A 21,641-nucleotide genomic window follows, 5' to 3' on the forward strand; every position below is an offset into this window, starting at 1 on the left:
GCTCTATTTTTCTAAGTATACATCATAGTTGACCAAGCTATATTACACAGCTACAAAATCATATGTTTTCTCACCACTTAGTGTATCAAATCACTGCTGGAAAAAACAGTCTTAATTCAGAAATATTTTGGTGACATAACTTCCTTTCTGTATGCATCTTAAAGAGGAATACATTTTTAAATAGAATGTTATGGTAATTGCATGTGATTCTAGGTACGAAAATGATGCCTAGCAATGCTTGTGAAAGTAACATAAACACAAAAATTATAGCAATATAGAGTCATTTAGTACAAAGCAAAACAAGCTTATGTGCCAAAATAGTCACTATGTTTTATATGCTATTACAATGGCATAAGGTCACCGAGGGTCATTTTGATTACTTAGTATACCTGTGTAAGAAATTTATAAAAACCTCAATCAAAAGAAATACAGCAAAATAGTTTGAAGCCATAAAAAGGGGCATAAGGTTTGCATTTCTAGAAAACATTCTTGTAAAAGCTAAATGCACTTCTTTATTTTATAAATTCTAATTTTGTGTTCATTACTAGAGAAATCTATTAGAGTTGTTAGGTGTCCAGTTTGAAGGATACACTGAAGAAGAAAAGTAACAGATAGGATGAATTACTATATTAGAATGAAAGTGGAACAAAATTTTTAAGAAGACCTGAAATGCAATGACCTAAAAGAGATGAATTTACTTCTGTCCTACATAATATTAGTACGGGTATGTACCACCTGCCCATAGTATTTATTCCAGGAATAGTTCGGGACTGTTACCCTTGAAACGTGATTTCCAGGTAGCTCTATTTGAAGCCACTCGCAGGCAGGGAGGACGATAAGAGGGAACCCAAAAGGCCAAATTTCTTTTAAACAAGTGAAACGGGAGTTGCTGATATGATTTCCACTCACATTTCATTGGTGAGAATTTAGAAACACAGCCACACTTGAGGTGGGTAAGGAAATGTAATCTTACTGGGAAGGTTTGTACTGAGGGAAATGAGATTGTTTTGAGGGAATAAACAAGTATTGTAAAAATACTTCCCAATGTATATTATTTGAGTTGAAATTTTTGTTTGAAAATTACTGTATGTACGAAATTTCTAGTAATACACTGAACACTTATGGAATTTTGATTTGTAAAACAGCTTTTATTTAGACAGACTGAGATTTATAGAAAAGTTATGTAGATAGGGAAGTGATCCTATATACCCACTTCCAGTTTCCTCAGTTATTAACATTATATATTAGTATGGTACCTTTCCTGCAATTAGCAAATACTATAACATTGTTACTACCTAGAGCTTGTACTTTATTCAGATTTTCTTAGTTTTTACCTAATATCCTTTGTTCATTGCTGGGACATAGCATCCAATTGACTTTTTAAAAATATTAACTTTGTATCCTTTCTCTAATATTCATTGATATGGCCTAGCAGTAATGGCAACTCTGTGGCAATATACACACCTGCTTCCCAAATCTTAATTTCTAATGCTTTTCTCCAGTAAAAGGAACCAGAGTGCCATAGAGGAATAGCTGAATCCAGGACTAGGATAAGAAATAAGCATGAGCTGGAAGCATCTTGTAGTGAGGAGGGTACTCAAGGAGCAGAAACAAAACCTTCACAATAGCGATGTGTCAAAGGGATACAGTAGTTAACTTTAAGTACCAAAAGCTGGGATACTTGAGTACAAAATTAGCAAAGTAGTATCAGGCTATGACTCAAAGTATAAAATAAATACCAATAAATCCCTACTGATATACATACATGTAAGAGAGGAGATTATCTCCTACGCAGATTTCAGTTAATTTTTGTAGCTCCTATGCTCTGAACAAGGTAGAGCAAAATTAATTACTCTGTAGGTGTTAAGATGAACAGAACAGAGTGACTTCCTTCCTAAGAGTACAATATGGAAAGGGAAAAAATAGTAAGTCTACAGGGTAGGGCTCTGACAATCTCTCCCCTCAGCTAAGTTATCAAGGCCAATATCAGCAACAATAATTCAAGTAGATATTATGCACACTTCATATGATGTGATAAAGGGTACTTAGTCCTTTCCCAAAAATACAAACCCCAGCCCAATCATGATATATTCTACTATATATTCTGCTATTATTGCGTGGAGTATTCTATAAATATTGGTTAGAACGACTTGATTGACAGTTAACTTTAAGTACCAAAAGCTGGAGTACTTGAGTACAAAATTAGTAAAGGAGTATCAGGCTATGACTCAAAGTATAAAATAAATACCAATGAATCTATAATGATATACCAAACTATATCTTTACTAATCTGTCTGCCTAATCTATTAATTACTGAAAGAGGGATGTCAAAATCTCAAACTATAATAGTGGAATGGTGTATTGTTTTTGTCAATTCTATCAATTTTTGCCCTACATATTTTGATGCCCTATTAATGTAAAAATTTGTTATGTCTTTTTGGAGAATTGATCACTTTTTCATTATGTAATGCTTTATTTCTAATGATTATCCTTCTGAAACCTGTTTCATCACCAATTAATATAGCTACTCCACCTTTCTTTTGATTAGCATTAGCATGGTATATCTTTTTCCATTCCTTTAATTTTAAACTATTGGAATTTTTATACTTAAAATGGTTTCTTTCATATAATATATAGTGGAGTCTTTTTTACTTATTATACTATGATGACTTGACTTTTAATTGGTGCATTTAGACCATTCAGATTTAAACTGATGGTTGATATACTTGGATTAATATCTTACACATTTCTAATAATTTTATATTCATTGCACTCTTGTTTTTTAGCCATCTCTGGTTTTAGATGAGAATTTTTATTATTACTTTTATCTCCTTCTTTATCATATCAGTTACAGCTTTAAAATGTATATTTTTAGTGATTGTTCTAGAGTTTGTACTGTACATTCTTAACTATCTTAATTCCAACTTTAAATAACACTATAGAACATCATGTTAATTCAGGCAATTTGTAACAGCATTTCCAATACCTTCTTTTGAATTCTTATGGCACTGCTGTCATTTATTTCCTTTATACATGTATAATAAGTCCCTTTCATAGTGTTGCTCTTATATTTTAAGCAGTTATCTTTTAGAACAATTAATAAGAAAAATACATTTTTACAACTTTCATTTATTCCTTTGAGAATACTCTTCCTTTCTTTGCAGATATCAAAATTTTGGCTCATGTGATTTTCCTTCTCCTGAGGTATTTTTTATAAACATTTTTTGTCAAGCAAATTTGCTGTTAATGAATTCTCTCAAGTATTTTGTTTGTCATTTGTATGGGAATACAATTTCCCACCCACTTTTGAGGGATAACTTAAGTGGGTATAAAATTCTGAGTTTTCTTTTCTCTTCTAAAACTTTAAAGGTTGTACTCTTCATTATTCTTCCTGTTGTGGTTTCACACTAGAAATTCAATTAATTTTATCCTCACCCCTCCTTAATTATGGTATTTTTTTCTGTATGTTTTCAAGATTTTCTCTGTGTTTGTTTCTCTACAGCTTAAATATAATGTATCTAGGGGTAGAATTTTTCATATTTGCTCTGTTTGGTGCTCTCTGAGCTTCCTGCTTCCGTGGTTTGTTATATATTTTTTATTTTGTTGAGTTCTTTGTCATTATTACTTCAAATATTTATTTTGTTCTCTCCTCTTGAATTCTTACTATCTGTATGTTACAGTTTTTGCAATTATTCCAAAGTTGTATTAGTGTGATAGGGTTGTCATAATAAAATATCACAGACTGAGTGGCTTAAAGAACAAAAAATTATTTTCTCACAGTTTGGAAGCTAGAAGTCGGAAATCAAGGTGACTATGAGATTGGTTTCTGGTGAAGTCTCTGTCATTGGCCACGAAATGGTAGTCTTCTCCCTGTGTCTTCATGTGCTCTTCACGCAGTGTGTCTACTTCCTTATCGTTTCTTATAAGGACACCTGTGATATTAGGTTAGATCCCATCCTAATGATCCTCATTTTAACTTAATTACCTCTTTAAAAACCCTGCCTCCAAATAGAGTCACATTCTGAGGTACTGGCAGAGAGAGCATCAACATAACATATGAATTTTGAAAATACACAATTCTGTTGTGTTTTATTTTTTCATTCCTTTTTTTCATCTCTACATTTCAGTTTGGGGAAATTTCTATTGACTGTTTTTAAATCCACAGGTTCTATGATTTTTTCCTCAACTGGGTATAATCTACTGATAAACTCTCACTGGCATTTTTAATTTCTGTTAGGGTGTTTTTGTTTTTAACAATTTCCCATTGATATCTTAGAATGATGATGACGGAGGAGGGCGAGCACCTGGACTCTTGTTAACCGATCAGTTTGGATGTTAACTGCCATGGGAGAACATCAGGAAAGGCTTTAACTATTTAAATAGATAATAAAAATAACAAAGGCTTACAAAATGCAGATAACAAAGTTGAATCAGGATGGCAGGATTATCCTCCACCTGAAAAAAGTCACAGGTGAGGCTACTCAGGTGAAACAAGAAGATCGAGAGAGAACTGCAGCCTAGAACTGCCTTGCTCAAATGGCACCCACTGGCTACATGTGACTGCTGCGCCCCGGAAATGTAGCTAGTCCACACTGAGATGAGTGTAAATGTAAAACATATACCAAATTTCCAAGACTTGGTACCAAGACATAGTATACAATATTCCATTGGTAATGGTTCTTACTGATTACATTTGAAATCATAGTATCTTAGATATATTGGTTGCTTACATATTAAAATTTATTTCTCCTTTTTCTTCTACTTAAAAAAAACAAGGCTGTAATAAAATCTTAAATTACATATGTGGCTTGCCTATGTGGCTTAAATTACCTTTCTATTGGACAGCTCTGTTTCAGGGAATAATCTTTTAACAGGGACCTCACCAACCAGCAACTGTATTGCTTTGTTGATGGTATTTTGTCCCTAAGCCACTAGAATTTGTTCTTTGCTTTTGCTTTAAGATATAAATTTGATTATTGCATCTGCTTTTCAAATGTAAAATCAAATGCCTCTGCCTCTGTGAACTACTTTCCCCTTAATCATTTAAAATGACAATTTTAGCATAAATGCCATTTTCATACTTAACTATACTGTATTTCTGGATATTGTATTTCCTCCACTGATACATTTTAATGTCTGTTGATAGAAGTTCCCAGTCATTGGTCTTATGTTCAAATTGATTTGTTTTTTCACAATTCATTTCTCCACATTTTAAAATTATTGTGTTAGTGTTTATAATAATAAGATTCCATTAAGATCTTGTTTAATTGGAAGTAGACTTAAAAATAACTCTGGGTTAGAGTTTAATTCTTTTATCCGATTGATTTCATCTTCTGAAAGCAGTACATGTATTCCTCAAACTGACAGTTTAGTTTTTTATTTCTCTTTGTAACATTTTTTTGTGAGGATATTTCTTATATTTACCTAGTTATGCTCCTTTACATCATAGTTTCATCTCTTGTATTAAGATTTTCTGACTTATGGTGAGAGCAATATTAAACTGTATTAGAAATAAGGGTCCAATAGCTTATTTTTTGCCATAAAAATTAAAAGCATCTTTTGTTCCCATTAAAAACTCATCATTAGTGGCTTATTTAGAAACACTTTAAACATTTATTATTCTTATTTTTATAGTAGTTTTATGTTAATTATCTCAGATCTCATAAACACTAAGTATATAATCCACATAAATGTGTATTCACTCTACACAGGAGTTTTTACTTACTTTTTCTTCTTATTTTAATGATTCAAAATAGGTATATTTTAAATAATCTGCCCAAGTTACTACAAAAGAGCAAACAAAACTATACTTTAAAATCAATAAGTTAGGTGATACCTCTTTAAATACTTCTGTGTAAAATGATGAAATTGATTTCAGTTTTCTGCAATATATATTTAATTTTAAAATGTATTACTTCTGGCATTTTGAGTGTTATGTTCTATGTTATAGGTACACATCCTTTTCATAGGACAATTTTTTTCCTATTTATTCATTCTTGCACTTTTTGAACACCCTTTCAGGATTGTTTTATGCCCTTAATAATACTGGTTGAAAGGAGAGACCAGTTAGAAACCTGTAGTGAAGCCATTATCTTACCTTGAAATCCGTGTGTTTGCATGCCCTCAGAAAAGAGCTTCATTCACAGTTAAGTACTGCATAGATACTTAAATCAAGTATTAAGTCAGTCAAGTATTATGTAGTATGGTTATTATGTGAAGGTTTTACCATATAATCATAGTGAAATAGTACTTCAGTCATTAAATAGTTAGTCTAACTGCCAGCACATGAGATAATTTCAAATGTGGGGTTTATGCTCTGGATTGAATTTCATTTATGTGCACTAATTTACCACTCTTGGCCTGCATGTCCTCAGTATCAGATGATTTGTCATGGATATTCTAATTTATCAGCCATTCATAATTCATTAAGGTAGCTAATGTTACCTTCATGTAAAAGAAATGAAGATCTTTGTCAAAATTTCCAGCTAAGATATGTTCACCAAATATTGGAAGATTGTGGGATGATTGAATTATAATTTATATTTCTATCTCTAGTAATGCTTGGTGATAGAAATATAAATCTGATTATGTAGGCAGAGGAGAGGAAAGTGGAATTTCAATAGCAGTTGAGTAGTAGTACAGTAAATGGGCATGACAAAAGAAACTCTCAGGTTTTAAAAATTCAGCTGACTGTACTATTTTATTTATCAATACCATAAGCTTAATATCTGTAGTGCTATGATTTTAAATTATAAATAACATACTCTGGCTAGAGAGAAAATGCTATGTTGCTAAAGGATTATTATTCTAATTAAATGATCCAGGTACAAAAATTAGAATGGGACTGTTAGCATAGTTTCTCTAAGCTTCTTTTATTTAATATGTGCCTTTCAATTGTCACATGACTTGGAAGACCCATATGCAGCTTCTTAAAATCTTAAGCCAAGTTAATTTTTTAAAACTTTATTTTCTACTATATTTCCGAAACTTCCAGTTTTCCTTCCAGTTGAATTGCTATATTCCATAATTCCCACTTTAGCAAATATTTGTGGTTGTATTTTGTTCTCAAATTGTTTCAAATGGTTTATTTTTTACAAATGAATAAGTTTTAGATATATTGAAACTGAAGAGATCTTCAGTATCCTGCATGACAAAAGAAAAAGGTTCATTTACAAAAAAGGGACATATATACTTAGGGGACTGCACATGGTCTTGGTTCCTTCCAAAATATTCATATTTTGACCAAAAAATAACAAAAAATGGAGAGATTAATTTTCTTTCATTATGCAAATGCAATTAGAGAAGACCATTAGCTAATTTTTCAAATCTTCAAATTTTTTTTTTTTTGAGTTCACAGTGATCATTTGAATACTGATTTAACTTGTTAAAAATCAGTTTGAGATTCCAGGGATAGAAAAGTAAGTGAAACATAGTAGTCATTAAAATAGCCAGAGCAGTAAGAGAAGTTCCTGGAGGAAATGTATTCACAATAAATTGTGAATTTTCTGAATTTCAAATTTCATTTAATTTATTAAGTTCAATTAACATTCAATTTAGAGACCTGAATTAGAAATATCATAAAAGAAATCAAATACCCTGTTTTTAAAACATGATTTTGCATATCTGTCTCTCAACCTTTTGCTCTAAGTACAATTTGACATTAAAGTTATTTTTATTAAAAAATTCTCAAATTCCTAAAGTAATAATGAGCACGAATGTTTGCATATAGGTCACTTCAGGAAAAATTAAATGTCTATGAGTTGCATTTTTCCCCATACATTGGTAAATCCATGTTGTATTAAACTAGATTACATTGACTATTGTTTTTTAAAGACTACTTAATCACCTGTAATATATAAGAAATAACAAAATAAAAATAAATGTTGATTATTCATCCTTTAAAGCTATATAGCAATTTAGAATTTGCTTAGTATATTTGTTTGTATTGTATTCATGTTATCCAGGCACAACATTCAGAAAAAGGCATTCATATTAATTCTCCACTTTCAGGGGCAAAACTGACTTGGACATATAAAGAACTCAGTGTTACCAAGACAACTGGAACTAGGATAATTTGATCCTATCCAACAGTACTTCTCTGCTAAGACATGCCAAGCACATGAAGTCCCAGGACAGAACCTTAGTTATATACTTCCTTACCTGAGGCTGTAGGCTCTTCTCTCATAAGCCCTCCAGGGATGAGGGAGCTGAGAAATAAAAGATACAGCATTGCTGACAATTTCATTAAGTTCCAGGAATGATTGTCATTCAGAGTCCATTGGTGACCACAAAGGTTCCTCAGGTGATTTCTGGGTCTCAGAGGCTCTGTGTGCCTGGGCCTCCAAAACTCTTTAGGAAAAAGTCCTAGTGATAATAATTTTACAGAATATGTCTTTTGAAACATATTGTCTATATTTGATAAGCTTGGTCCTTCTACGGATATTTGATTTTGGATGATACATTCTGGTTTTATTTAACTTTTCAGGTATACTGTGAAGGTATGTGTTTTATAGTTACTTAAACCTCGATTTCATAAATGAATTCTGTTTTGTCATAAGCCTTTGCATGTAATGAGACTAAATGCAGAAACTGGATGGTTCATTTAAAGCTCAGTGGTGGTGCAGTGCAGAGAGGACAGATTCATTCCAGAAAAGTCTGTGTTTGGAATCTTGGTCTTTCAACTCTTGGTTTGGGATCTTGGGGAATTTGACAAACCACTTTGAGCCTTTCTTTTTTTTTCCACCAGGAAAAAGGGAATAATAATCTATCACCTAGTGTTGTCAGAATTAAATGAAAAGTATATCTGTTGCAATATCAGAAAAGTAGTGTTCAGTAACTATGTATTTTCTATAGAATTACTTACAAGAGCAGAAAGTAATAAAAAAAATCAGATAAATAAATAAAGTCAGCTACCTATATGCTTGGATAGAAGAGCAATGCCTTGCTTATAGTAGATTGAATAAGTATTTGTGTCTGAACTACTTCTTAAAATGCTTTGGAATCCAAAACAGTCAGTACAAGAATCCAGAATGGCTATGCAATGTTTTTGCCGTCAGTCTTGTCTTTTAATTCATATCATGGGTTTGTTTCTCTGTCTACTGAAAAAATGACTTCATGATCTCAGTAGAAAAGCTGGTGGCCACACTTTATGGATACATCCATATATCTAAACAAAAATGCAATTTATATTCCTAGAAAAAGGCCCTAACTATGTATTTGATATTACATATTGGTGGTAATATGCTAACTTAAATCTCAATTGAAAAATTTGAAATATTAGTTTTATATTGAAAGGGTTTGCTCTTCAAATATATTTTAGTAAAAGTAGTTTCTCTGAGAGAAAAAAATGCTTATTTATATTTGAATTAATTATTTGATCACCTGTTTTATACCAATCATTACCATTAGTGAATTCTACGAATGTTACTTTATTGACATTGGTAAAGTGCTGGAACAAATAGGTTCTCAGGACTTGAAATGAAATGATTGTGTGATTGTGTAAGGTATACTGATTATTGGTTATTAGATTGCAGAAACAGAATGACAAAACAAGTTGCTAAGGAAATTAAGGGTTTGTTTGCTCCACGACGTGCTTATAATCACATCAGCTTTTCTCTATGTTTACCAAAATGTTCTGATATTTAGTTGGGAAATCATTTGTTTATTTTAATAATGATGGCATCTTTAGGTAATAAACACACTAATGCCATTACATTATTAACCATGAATATACAGCTGAATGCTAACTGGGTTTCTCTTAAAGCCTGTTGAAAGGGACCTTCAAATGTTTCCAATAAAGTCTTGATGAATTTTCCCCAGATTCTAACAAGCTATATCAAAATAGAACTTATATCATGGAAAAAAGGAATCCCACAGCACTTCTTTTTAATAACTGTTCAGCTACAAAATTTTATTGGTATCTTTTTATGTTCCCTCTAGAGGATGTAATGCACAAAAGCATTGCCACGGAACATATAAAATTACAAATGAAATTTATTGTAAAAAGTAGAATGTCTTCTAGACTGTTGTCAGTATTTATTTCATTCATAAACCAAAATTGCAGTATAATATATTCATTGTCAGCAAGTTCATGTGTGTAAATTGCCATCCAATGTTATTGACTGATATAAGACAGATATTGAAAAGACAATTTAAATTTACTCCTCCAAACATAAACTGTTCCACAAAAGCACTGTAAAAACTCCTTCAAGATTTTGGGTTGTGCTTGACATTTACGGTTAACTACATAATTTGGTCGTGTCATAATCCATTGTGTTTGGCAATTTGGCATTAAACGCCTGCAGAGCAGATTGGATCCTCACCACCTCGCTAGTAGACAGCTTGAGTCTATGACGAAGCAAGCAAGAGAAAAGATCTAGACGACGCTGACCGGGTGGGGAGAGTTTATTTACACGGTCTCTGATCTCTAGAAGTTGCAAAAGTGCTGAGTCCTGGGATCCCTGAGTATAGGGGTAGTCCAGCTGCAAAATCAGGTCCCGAATTGCTTCAGGGTCAAAGTGCATGCTGTAGCCAAACACTTGAATGTTATTGATTTTCATATAACCCAGGTTCCGGGAAGGGTCAATAAATTCCAGAGGTTCATAGTAAATGCTCTCATTGCCATTGGGGCCGTTTGACTTGATGCGACTCCTCAGGTAGATGTGCACTGTCTCAAAAAATGTCTTCCATTTGTTCCCCAGAGTTAGCGACCAGTTATAGCACTGCAGGGGTAGGTCCAGCTTAGTCCGCTCCCAGTCTGGAAAGCTGTTTTCATTCACAGGCATAAACCAGCTCTCAGAGTGGCTGCCTCCAAAGGGATTGATGTACACAGCCAGCACTGGCTCCAAGGTGCTGTTTTTAGTTAAGCAAATCTGTAAAGAGAGACCCAGGATCATATGGACCAGACTTGACTTGTACTTATTACTCTTCAAGGTGAGGAGCATCCGCTTACGCCAGGAGGGGTCAAACCAGCTATTGAGGCGCATGTCATTGCTGATAAAAATCGCGTGGACTTCAATTCGTCTGTCCGTTTTCTGCAACAGGTATTTCATCTCGAGGTCTTGCAGGTCGGTCTCAAAGCCAATATAGTGGTCCGTGGACTCGGCGACCTCAGGCTTGCACAGCCCCTGGCTCAGCATGTGGCCAGCGTTGCAGGTGCCGCAGCGGGTGCGGTTGTCCGGGGCGCAGGTTAGGCAGGCAGACGCGTCGCCCACGGTGCAGGGCAGGAAGGCTGTGCAGACCACCTGGTCGTTCGGGCACGTGCAAGAGTGCGTCTCCTCAGAAAAGCTGCCCAGCAGGCCGTTCTCATTGCAGTAGAGAAAGGACTGGATGCGAGTGAGCCAGTAGGTTGAGGTTCTAGAAATACAAAATAAAACGGATTTATAAATAACAAAGATTTGTGTGTGTGTGTGTGTGTGTGTGTGTGTGTGTGTGTCTGAGATAAAAGAACTATATAGTTAATAAGTGACTACATATATATGTATTTGTCCATCAAGGCACAAGATTAGGTATTGGCAGATAATACTTGATTTGCCTGGAATACTGCATGACATACCTTCTGCAGAGATGGCATGTCATCCTACTAGCACTGCATGTGAAAGCTGATTGTCAATATAATCAAGTTGGCTTGTGTTTTGAAATGATACCCAATAAAAGTGGTTTAATCATAAAATATGTAGAGTAGAACTAGAATGTATAAGTGATGATTGTTATTCATTTATTCCTAACTTCATAGAGTTCCAATGTTGCAGGAAACCTAAAAAGAAAGTAAAATAAACATTGAAGAAAAACAAACAACTCTAAATTGTCAATCAATGTGCTTAAAGCCTAAGGTTTTATCAACATTAAAAGAACAAGTACCCACTGAGAGGGAAAATACTATAAAGGTGTGTTTGATTTTCTTCTTACAACCTGCTCAAGAAAATTTTTGGAAAAATCTGGTTAAAACCAACTGCAAATTCTTTTAATAAGGGCTGAGTGTTAGTTTAATGTGTTTGACTTGAATCATTAACAGATTCCTTATTTATCCCCAGAATACAGCCTAATCAAGATGCAAATTTAAGATCTCACTTTTCCTGTTTTTCCATATATTCAAACTCTGTGGGTGTGTTTAAAATTTCAGTAAAATAATGAAGGAGAAATGAAGTAAAATAATGTGTAGTTGTATAATCAGATAGTTCTTTGTTTTCATCATGTTACTTTCTCATTCTAGCTACATGATCATGGAATAAGTGAAGGGCTTCCATGCGTGCAGGTGTCTTGTGTTAAAAACGGGAATAATAATATCTTCCTTATTGAGTTCCTGTGAGAAATAGCTCAACCTGTATGCATGTGTTTAGAGTATTGCATGTTGTGTGTGTCATAGTAGATACTCAAAAATTAAATCTACTTTTGGTACTCTTATGCCATTTTTGTTCATTAGAATACATAAAGTTTTCTGAAAATGTATATATTGTATTCAGTCCTTCAGAATTCTGCCATCTTTAAGAATTTATATGCTGAATACTGGTAAAATATAGGTATTAATCTGTGTAAGTAATTAATAAAAATAATTTAATATATTCAGAACAATATTTGACCTATTTATCTATGTTATATGTTCATTCTTTCTTCCTTGTAATGTAACACTGTTTTTTTTTGTTAATAAATAAGCTCTCCCCTGTTTTCCAAAATAATTTGAATAACTTCTAACTTACTTACTTTTCTTCATAATGATTTCCAATTAATACTTTGTATTATTGTGTGCTTACTTGTATATACACCTTTTATCCAATTACATTTATATCCAGCATTCAAGAACACAGTAGGCTTTTGTTTTGGCTGTATTTACAGTGCCTGGTAGAATGCCAAGATATCACAGCCCTTTAATATTTACTGAATATTGAATCAAATGAATAGATGAACTAAAGGAACATTTTCTCAGTAAGTGTATTTTTAAGTGTAATTTAAATCTGTAAATCACACATTTAATACAATTGTGAAGACCTAGCTCCAAAGTCACAGTAAGTGGAGTCACACAACGTATACTTTGATATTTGCACAATTCAATACATAAAAAGCCTTTCTTTCCCAGCTTCCCATAATGTAACTGTTTTCTAGAGACTCAGAAGAAAATGAAAAAACACAAACAAAAACAAACCAAAACATAAAACATTTTCCTCATAATTATTTCTCACACTGAAAACACTGATTGAAAATGTAAGCTTGTTAAATTCATTACTGCCTTTCCCTAGATACTCTGAAAATAAGTTAATCAGAAAACCTCTCCCAGGAGTGCACCCAAGGACCGTGAAACAGCCACGTTGTGAGTGGTGAGTCATGTATGTATCTATGAGTATTTCTCCTCCTCTTGCTCGGATTCCTTGTTTTTTTTTTTTCTAGAGAATAAATGTGCAAAAAATTTCCTTTTGGTAGATTAAACATGGCAGCATGAGAGGAGAGACAGAGGCTTCCTCCTAAAATTGAATACAATTGGAAAATTTAATTGGCGTAACTAATCCTGAGAGAGCGACAGGAAAGAGGACGTGTCAGACTGCACACACCTGGAGGAAAGAGCAGACCTCAGCGAACAGGTAACGTATGAGAGCTGTGGCTCTGCGGGACCTGAGCCCCTCCACCACCCCAGCTCACAGGCGGGAGGGAGAGAAATGGAACAGGGAGGGAGTGGAAGGCTTGGGGCTGCTGAATACCAAGCTCCGAAGATCTGTGCTGGGAGCACAAACCTACATTTCATGGTGCTTTCATGAGACTCCCATGACTACTGGGTTGGAAAGTTAATACAGGCAGAGCTCCTGGGGAGACTTGTATTCTGGTTGCTTGTGGAAAGTAGGGATCCATATGCGACTGCTCTGGGACAAAAACTTATACCTGTGTGCCTGGCCCATTATCTTAGGCAGTGGAGACAGGCACAGGAGGCAGGAGGGGGGGAACAGCTCTTTCCTACCCCCAGTACCGCTCCCCTGCAACCCCTGACATTGCTTCAGGGGCTCAGCAGCTCTGGAATAGAGCTTCTGGACACTAGAGGGCGCCATATACAAACACGAAACACCAAAGGAACCTTGTCCAGAGTAAAATTGTTAATACAACTCCCGAGAAAGATTTAAATGATATGGACCTGGTGACTCTTCCTGAAGGGGAGTTCAAAATAAAAATCATCAACATTCTAATGGAGGTACAGAAGGACATCCATGAACTCAGGAATGAATTCAGGTCAGAGATCCAGTCGTTAAAGAACATGATGGAGGGTATTAAAAGCAGGTTGGATACGGTGGAGGAGACAAAAAAATAAACTAGAGAAGAGAAATACAAAGAAGCTGAGGCACAGAGAGTAAAAAGGATCTCTAAAAATAAAAGAATATTGAGAGAACTGTGTGACCAATCCAAGTGGAACAATATTTGCGTTAGAGAGATACCAGAAGAAGAAGAAGAGAGAGAGAAAGGGATAGAAAGTGTCTCTGAGGAGGTAGTTGCTGAAAACTTCCCCAATCTGGGGAAGGAGATAGTATCTCAGGCCATGAAGATCCACAGATCCCCCAACATAAGGGACCCAAGGAAGACAACACCAAAACACATAGTAATTAAAATGGGAAAGATCAAGGATAAGGACAGACAGTTAAAAGTAGCCAGAGGCAGAACTAAGATCACATACAAATGAAAGCCCATCAGACTAACAACAGACTTCCCAGCAGAAACCTTACAGGCCAGAAGGGAGTGGCATGATGTATTTAATATCATGAAGCAGAAGGGCCTGGAACCAAGACTACTTTATCTGGCGAGATTATCATTTAAATTTGAAGGAGGGATTAAACAATTTCCAGATAAGCAAAAGCTGAGAGAGTTTACCTCCCACAAACCATCTCTGCAGTCTATTTTGGAGGAATTGATATAGATGGAAGTGTTCTGAGGGTTGGATAGCTGTCACCAGAGGTAGTAATATCATGGTAGGGAGGGTGGAGCAGCTGATTGCAAGGCAAATGCAAAATTAAATTGACTATCCCCAAAGCCAAACAAGGGATAGAGAAAAAGTATAGAATCTGATACCTAATATGTAAAGAATGAAGGAGGAAGAAAAAGGAGGAGACATAGAAAAGAACCTTTAGATTGTGTTCTAAGTGAGTTAAGTTAGACTCTTAGATAGTAAGGAAAGTAACCTGGAACCTTTGGTAACCACGAATCTAAAGCCTGAAATGGCAATAAGTACATACCTCTTGATAATCACCCTAAATATAAATGGACTGAATGCACCAATCAAAAGATATAGAGTCACTGAATGGATAAAAAAACAAGACCCATCTATATGCTGCTTACAAGAGACTCACCTCAAATCCAAAGACATGCACAGACTAAAAGTCAAGGGATGGATAAACATATTTCATGCAAACAATAGGGAAAAAAAAGCAGGTGTTGCAGTACTAGTATCAGACAAAATAGACTTCAAAACAAAGAAAGTAACAAGAGATAAAGAAGGATATTACATAATCATAAAGGGCTCAGTCCAACAAGAGGATATAACCATTATAAATATATATGCACCCAACACAGGAGCACCAGCATATGTGAAACAAATACTAACAGAACTAAAGGAGGAAATAGACTGCAATGCATTCATTTTAGGAGACTTCAACACACCACTCACTCCAAAGGACAGATCCACCAGACAGAAAATAAGTAAGGACACAGAGGCACTGAACAACACACTAGAACAGATGGACCTAATAGACATCTACAGAACTCTACATCCAAAAGCAACAGGATACACATTCTTCTCAAGTGCACATGGAACATTCTCCAGAATAGACCACATACTAGCCCACAAAAAGAGCCTCAGTAAATTCAAAAAGATTGAAATCCTACCAAACAACTTTTCACACCACAAAGGTATAAAACTAGATATAAATTGTACCAAGAAAGCAAAAAGGCTCACAAACACATGGAGGCATAACAACATGCTCCTAAATAATCAATGGATCAATGACCAAATTAAAATGGAGATCCAGCAATATACGGAAACAAATGACAACAACAACACAAAGCCCCAATTTCTGTGGGATGCAGCGAAAGCAGTCTTAAGAAGAAAGTATATAGCAATCCAGGCATATTTAAAGAAGGAAGAACAAACTGAAATGAATAGTCAAACATCACAACTATTAAAATTGGAAAAAGAAGAAGAAATGAGGCCTAAAGTCAGCAGAAGGAGGGACATAATAAAAATCAGAGAAGAAATAAACAAAATTGAGAAGAATAAAACAATAGAAAAAATCAATGAAACCAAGAGCTGGTTCTTTGAGAAAATAAACAAAATAGAAGAGCCTCTAGCCAGACTTACAAAGAGAAAAGAGAATCAACACACATCAATAGAATCAGAAATGAGAAAGGAAACATCACAAGGGACCCAACAGAAATACAAAGAATTATTAGGGACTACTATGAAAACCTATATGCAAAGAAACTGGAAAACCTAGAAGAAATGGACAACTTCCTAGAAAAATACAACCTTCCAAGAGTGACCAAGGAAGAAACACAAAATCTAAACAAATCAATTATCAGCAAAGAAATTGAAGTGGTAATCAAAAAACTACCCAAGAAAAACTCCCCTGGGCCAGATGGATTTACCTCGGAATTTTATCAGACATACAGAGAAGATGTAATACCCATTCTCCTTAAAACTTTCCAAAAAATAGAAGAGGAGGCAATACTCCCAAATTCATTCCATGAAGCCAACATCACCATAATACCAAAACCAGGCAAAGACCCCACCAAAAAAGAAAATTACAGACCAATATCCCTGATGAATGTAGATACAAAAATACTCAACAAAATATTAGCAAGCTGAATTAAAAAATATATCAAAAGGATCATACACCATGACCAAGTGGGATTTACCCCAGGGATGCAAGGATGGTACAACATTCGAAAGTCCATCAACATCATTCACCACATCAACAAAAAGAAGGAAATAAAACACATGATCATCTCCAAAGATGCTGAAAAAGCATTCGACAAAATTCAACATCCATTCATGATAAAACTCTCAGCAAAATGGGTATAGAGGGCAAGTACCTCAACATAATAAATGCCATATATGATAAACCCACAGCCAACATCATACTGAACAGTGAGAAGCTGAAAGCTTTTCCTCTGAGATCGGGAACAAGACAGGGATGCCTACTCTCCCCACTGTTATTTAGCATACTATTGTAGGTCCTACCCACAGCAATTAGACAAAACAAGGAAATACAAGGAATCCAGATTGGCAAAGAAGAAGTTAAACTGTCACTATTTGTAGATGACTTGATATTGTACATAAAAATCACTAAAGACTCCACTCTAAAACTACTAGAACTCATAATGGAATACAGCAAAGTTGCAGGATACAAAATTAACATACAGAAATCTGTGGCTTTCCTATACACTAACAATGAGCCAGTAGAAAGAGAAATCAGGAAAACAATTCCATTCACAATTGCATCAAAAAGAATAAAATACCTAGGAATAAACCTAACCAAAGAAGTGAAAGATCTATACCCTGAAAACTATAAGACACTCTTAAGAGAAGTTAAAGAGGACACTAACAAATGGAAACTCATCCCATGCTCTTGGCCAGGAAGAATTAATATTGTCAAAATGGCCATCCTGCCCAAACCAATATACAGATTTGATGCAATCCCTATCAAATTACCAACAACATTCTTCAACCAACTGGAACAAATAGTTCAAAAACTCATATGGAAACAACAAGGACCCCGAATAGCCAAAGCAATCCTGAGAAAGAAGAATAAAGTGGCGGGGATCTCACTCCCCAACTTCAAAATCTATTACAAAGCTGTAGTAATCAAGACAATTTGGTACTGGCACCAGAACAGAGCCGCAGACCAATGGAACAGATTAGAGACTCCAGACATTAACCCAAACATATATGGTCAATTAATATTCTATAAAGGAGCCATGGACATAGAATTGGGAAATGACAGTCTCTTCAACAGATGGTGCTGGCAGAACTTTATAGCTACATGTAAGAGAATGAAACTGGATCACTATCTAACCCCATACACAAAAGTAAACTCAAAATGGATCAAAGATCTGAATGTAAGTCATGAAACCATAAAACTCTTAGAAAAAAAACATAGGCAAAAATCTCTTGGATGTGAACATTAGTGACTTCTTCATGAACATATCTCCCAGGGCAAGGAAAACAAAAGCATAAATGATCAAGTGGGACTATATCAAGCTGAAAAGCTTCTGTACAGCAAAGGACACCATCAATAGAACAAAAAGGTACCCTATAGTATGGGAGAATATTTTCGTAAATGACAGATCCAATAAAGGCTTGACATCCAAAATATATAAAGAGCTCACGCTCCTCAACAAACAAAAAGCAAATAATCCAATTAAAAAATGGGCAGAGGAGCTGAGCAGACAGTTCTCCAAAGAAGAAATTCAGATGGCCCACAGACACATGAAAAGATGCTCCACATCGCTAGTTATCAGAGAAATGCAAATTAAAACCACAATGAGATATCACCTCACACCAGTGAGGATGGCCACCATCCAAAAGACAAACAGGAAGAAATGTTGGCAAGGTTGAGGAGAAAGGGGAACCTTTCTACACTGTTGGTGTGAATGTAAATTAGTTCAACCATTGTGGTAAACAATATGGAGGTTCCTCAAAATGCTCAAAATAGACTTACCATTTGACCCAGGAATTCCAGTTCTAGGAATTTACCCTAAGGATGCAGCACTTCAGTTTGAAAAAGACAAATGCACCCCTATGTTTATCACAGCACTATTTACAATAGCCAAGAAATAGAAGCAACATAAGTGTCCATCAGTAGATGAATGGATAAAGAAAATGTGGTACATATACACAACGGAATATTATTCAGCCATAAGAAGAAAACAAATCCTACCATTTGCAACAAGATCGATGGAACTAGAGGGTATTATGCTCAGTGAAATAAGCCAGGCGGAGAAAAACAAATACCAAATGATTTCACTCATCTGTGGAGTATAAGAACAAAGGAAAAACTAAAGGAAATAAATAGCAGCAGAATCACAGAACCCAAGAAGGGACTAACAGTTACCAAAGGGAAAGAGACTGGGGACAATGGGAGTGTAGGGAGGGATAAGGGTGGGGAAGAAGAAAGGGGGGACTATGATTAGCAAGTATAATGTGGGGGGTGGGGGAAACGGGAGGGATTTGCAACACAGAGAAGACAAGTAGTGATTCTACAACATCTTACTATGCTGAAGGACAGTGACTGTAATGGGGTTTGTGGGGGGGATTTGGGGGGAAGGGAGAGCCTAGTAAACATAATGTTCTTCAAAAAAATAAAAATAATTTTAAAACAATTTCCTTTTTCTGGTTTATAAAGTAACCTGATTGATTCTTTCTGTATTCAGTCTCAGAATGTAAAAATCAGTACTGCTTCCTTGTCTGCAGTTGCTGACATATTTATTCCATCAGTTTTTCTTCCTTAGTCAATTAGTCTCTCTCCCTCTTGCCTTTCTTCCTTCCCACCCTCCCTGTCTTCCTTCCCTCCTGTTTCTTTCTCACTCTCTTTTCTCTTTCATGCTCTATTCCTTTCTCTCTTCCTCCCCCCTTCTCTCTTTCTTTTCTGTACTTCTATTTATATCTATCATACATAAAGAGTAGAAATCCTATCTAGATTATATTTTCTTCCCTGGAATCAAAATATAGATTCCCTGGGCCAATTTATCTCTCACTGTAAGCCCTAATCATGATAAGGACAAAAAAAAAAAAATGAAGTAAGTCGACCTAAGGCTAAAGGCAGAACTCACAAAAACTAGGGCCCTGGATAAAGAATCATTTGGAGACTTTAGAAAAGCAGTGTCTCTGTCAGCGTTCAGTCTTCCACAGCACTTCTCACATCCCCGAAGATGCATCACTTTGTGAGTTTCAACCTGTGAGGCAGGCATATTGCTGACCCTGCACACTGCCAAAGCCCCTGCGCCCTGGGATCGGAGAGCTAGCATGTGGGGGTTCTCCCCTTGCTGCTTCTTGTTTTAGCCCTGACTACCTAACTTTTGACCATTTTACTGTATTTCACAAGTAGGGAATAGATTTTTAAAGGAAAAGGAAAATTCAATAACCAGTCTTTTCTTTGCTCCTTGTAAAATCTTAGTGAAAGCAGCAATCAGAAATAGAGAATGGAGCAATTATCAAGATTGTATATGGATTTGTCACTTACCCAAAAGATTACATAGCTTTTTTTCCCCCCAGAAGTAAAATTTAATTGCTTTTTCTATATTTTTAGAACTTAAAAAAAAATTTTTTTTGAACATTTAAAGTCAGTGTCTAGTAGGGCTAAGGGCACAGGATGCAATGTTTAAAGAACTACTGACAGGTAGGTCTTTTCTCCTTTTTATAGAATATTGTTATCAAAACACTTGTATCAAATATTTTAATCAAATCATTGTTCCTGACATCAACATAATTGCACTTCAATAAATATTTACTAAATAAAAGAGGTAAGAAAGAAAGGGAGAAAGAAGGGACGACAGGGATAAGGAAGGAGAGAAAGAGAAAGAAGTTAAAGTGAAGGAACTACAGATTATGGAAGAATAGAAGAAACCAGGGAAGGGCACGGTAGTAAATAAGCCACTGGCATAAGAAGTACAATGACTTGGAGCGATTCAAGGGTTTTAGAAACTCCTTATGGATCAAGAAGCAAGTTTGCATTTTGAAAATAATTTCTAAAAAAGATTTTAGGGGATAATATTACAAACAGGAACATACCTTCCAGAGTTAACATTCATTTGGAAAAAAATATAATTAGTTAAAAAAGCCTGTGCTTGCTTATATTTGAGAATTCATGTGGCATACTAATTTGAGAAGTTTAGACTTCTTTTTAGTCCTGATATTTTGCTCAACTTGTATTACTCTCTGTGTATTTAAGATCTGCTCCTCTCCACAGGATACACACTATGGAAGTGCCACGAAAGCACTAGACTCAGATTACGAATACCTCATTTTTAGGCCACACTTTAGGCTGTGACTTGGGGCAAGTCTGTCAGCCTCGTAACCTTGAGCAGAAGCTTTGGATTCAAAGAAACATTGATTCAAATTTTATTTCTGAATGACCCTGGAGAATACATATGTACAGCTTTCTGAACTTTATTGTAATATGTTCATCTATGACTCCACATGTTGATCTTTTGTGTGGGGCTGAAATGATGAAACACATGAATCCCTTCACCACAGAGTCTCACATGTAGTAGCTACTGATACTGAAGTGCTTATCTATAAATGTTTTGCAGTTATTAAGAATATCACCTAAGATAGTCTAATCACTAGTTCTGAAGAGTATTAAGTATGACTGGTGAAAGATTTCTGGGCCCATATCAGACATACTCTAAGAATTTCTAGGAGTAGGGCCCAGGGATCCTATTCAAAAATATGTAGTCCTAGAGAACTGTATGTACAGAGAATCTTCAGGGCTCCACATATGAAAATTAACAACCAAAATTACTGTTAGAGCCTCTTTAAATATGAGCTAGCCAAGAACATCAAGGAATAGGTCCAAAAGAAAGCAGAGAAAAGTTAAAATTTCTGTAGAAAAGGTGGCAGCAGGAGATAGCTATGAATTAACATGCATTTGGGGGTTCTGGGGCCACTATGTACA

At 35.2% G+C, this 21,641-nt stretch overlaps 1 protein-coding gene across 3 annotated transcripts in view; it reads right to left on the reverse strand.

The window, feature by feature from the left end:
• Positions 1 to 9,902: 9,902 nt before the first annotated feature.
• The window catches only part of BRINP3 (BMP/retinoic acid inducible neural specific 3), a 406,709-nt gene continuing 394,970 nt past the window's right edge, over positions 9,903 to 21,641 (reverse strand). For all 3 annotated transcript variants that reach the window (XM_037014585.2, XM_037014587.2, XM_037014586.2), the window contains exon 8: positions 9,903 to 11,355. In XM_037014585.2, coding sequence (XP_036870480.1) covers positions 10,239 to 11,355 — 1,117 coding nt within the window. In that variant the 3' untranslated portion in view covers positions 9,903 to 10,238. The remainder of the gene's footprint in view (positions 11,356 to 21,641) is intronic.

This window comes from Manis javanica, chromosome 14 (assembly GCF_040802235.1).
Source record: "Manis javanica isolate MJ-LG chromosome 14, MJ_LKY, whole genome shotgun sequence".
Classification (NCBI taxonomy): domain Eukaryota; kingdom Metazoa; phylum Chordata; class Mammalia; order Pholidota; family Manidae; genus Manis; species Manis javanica.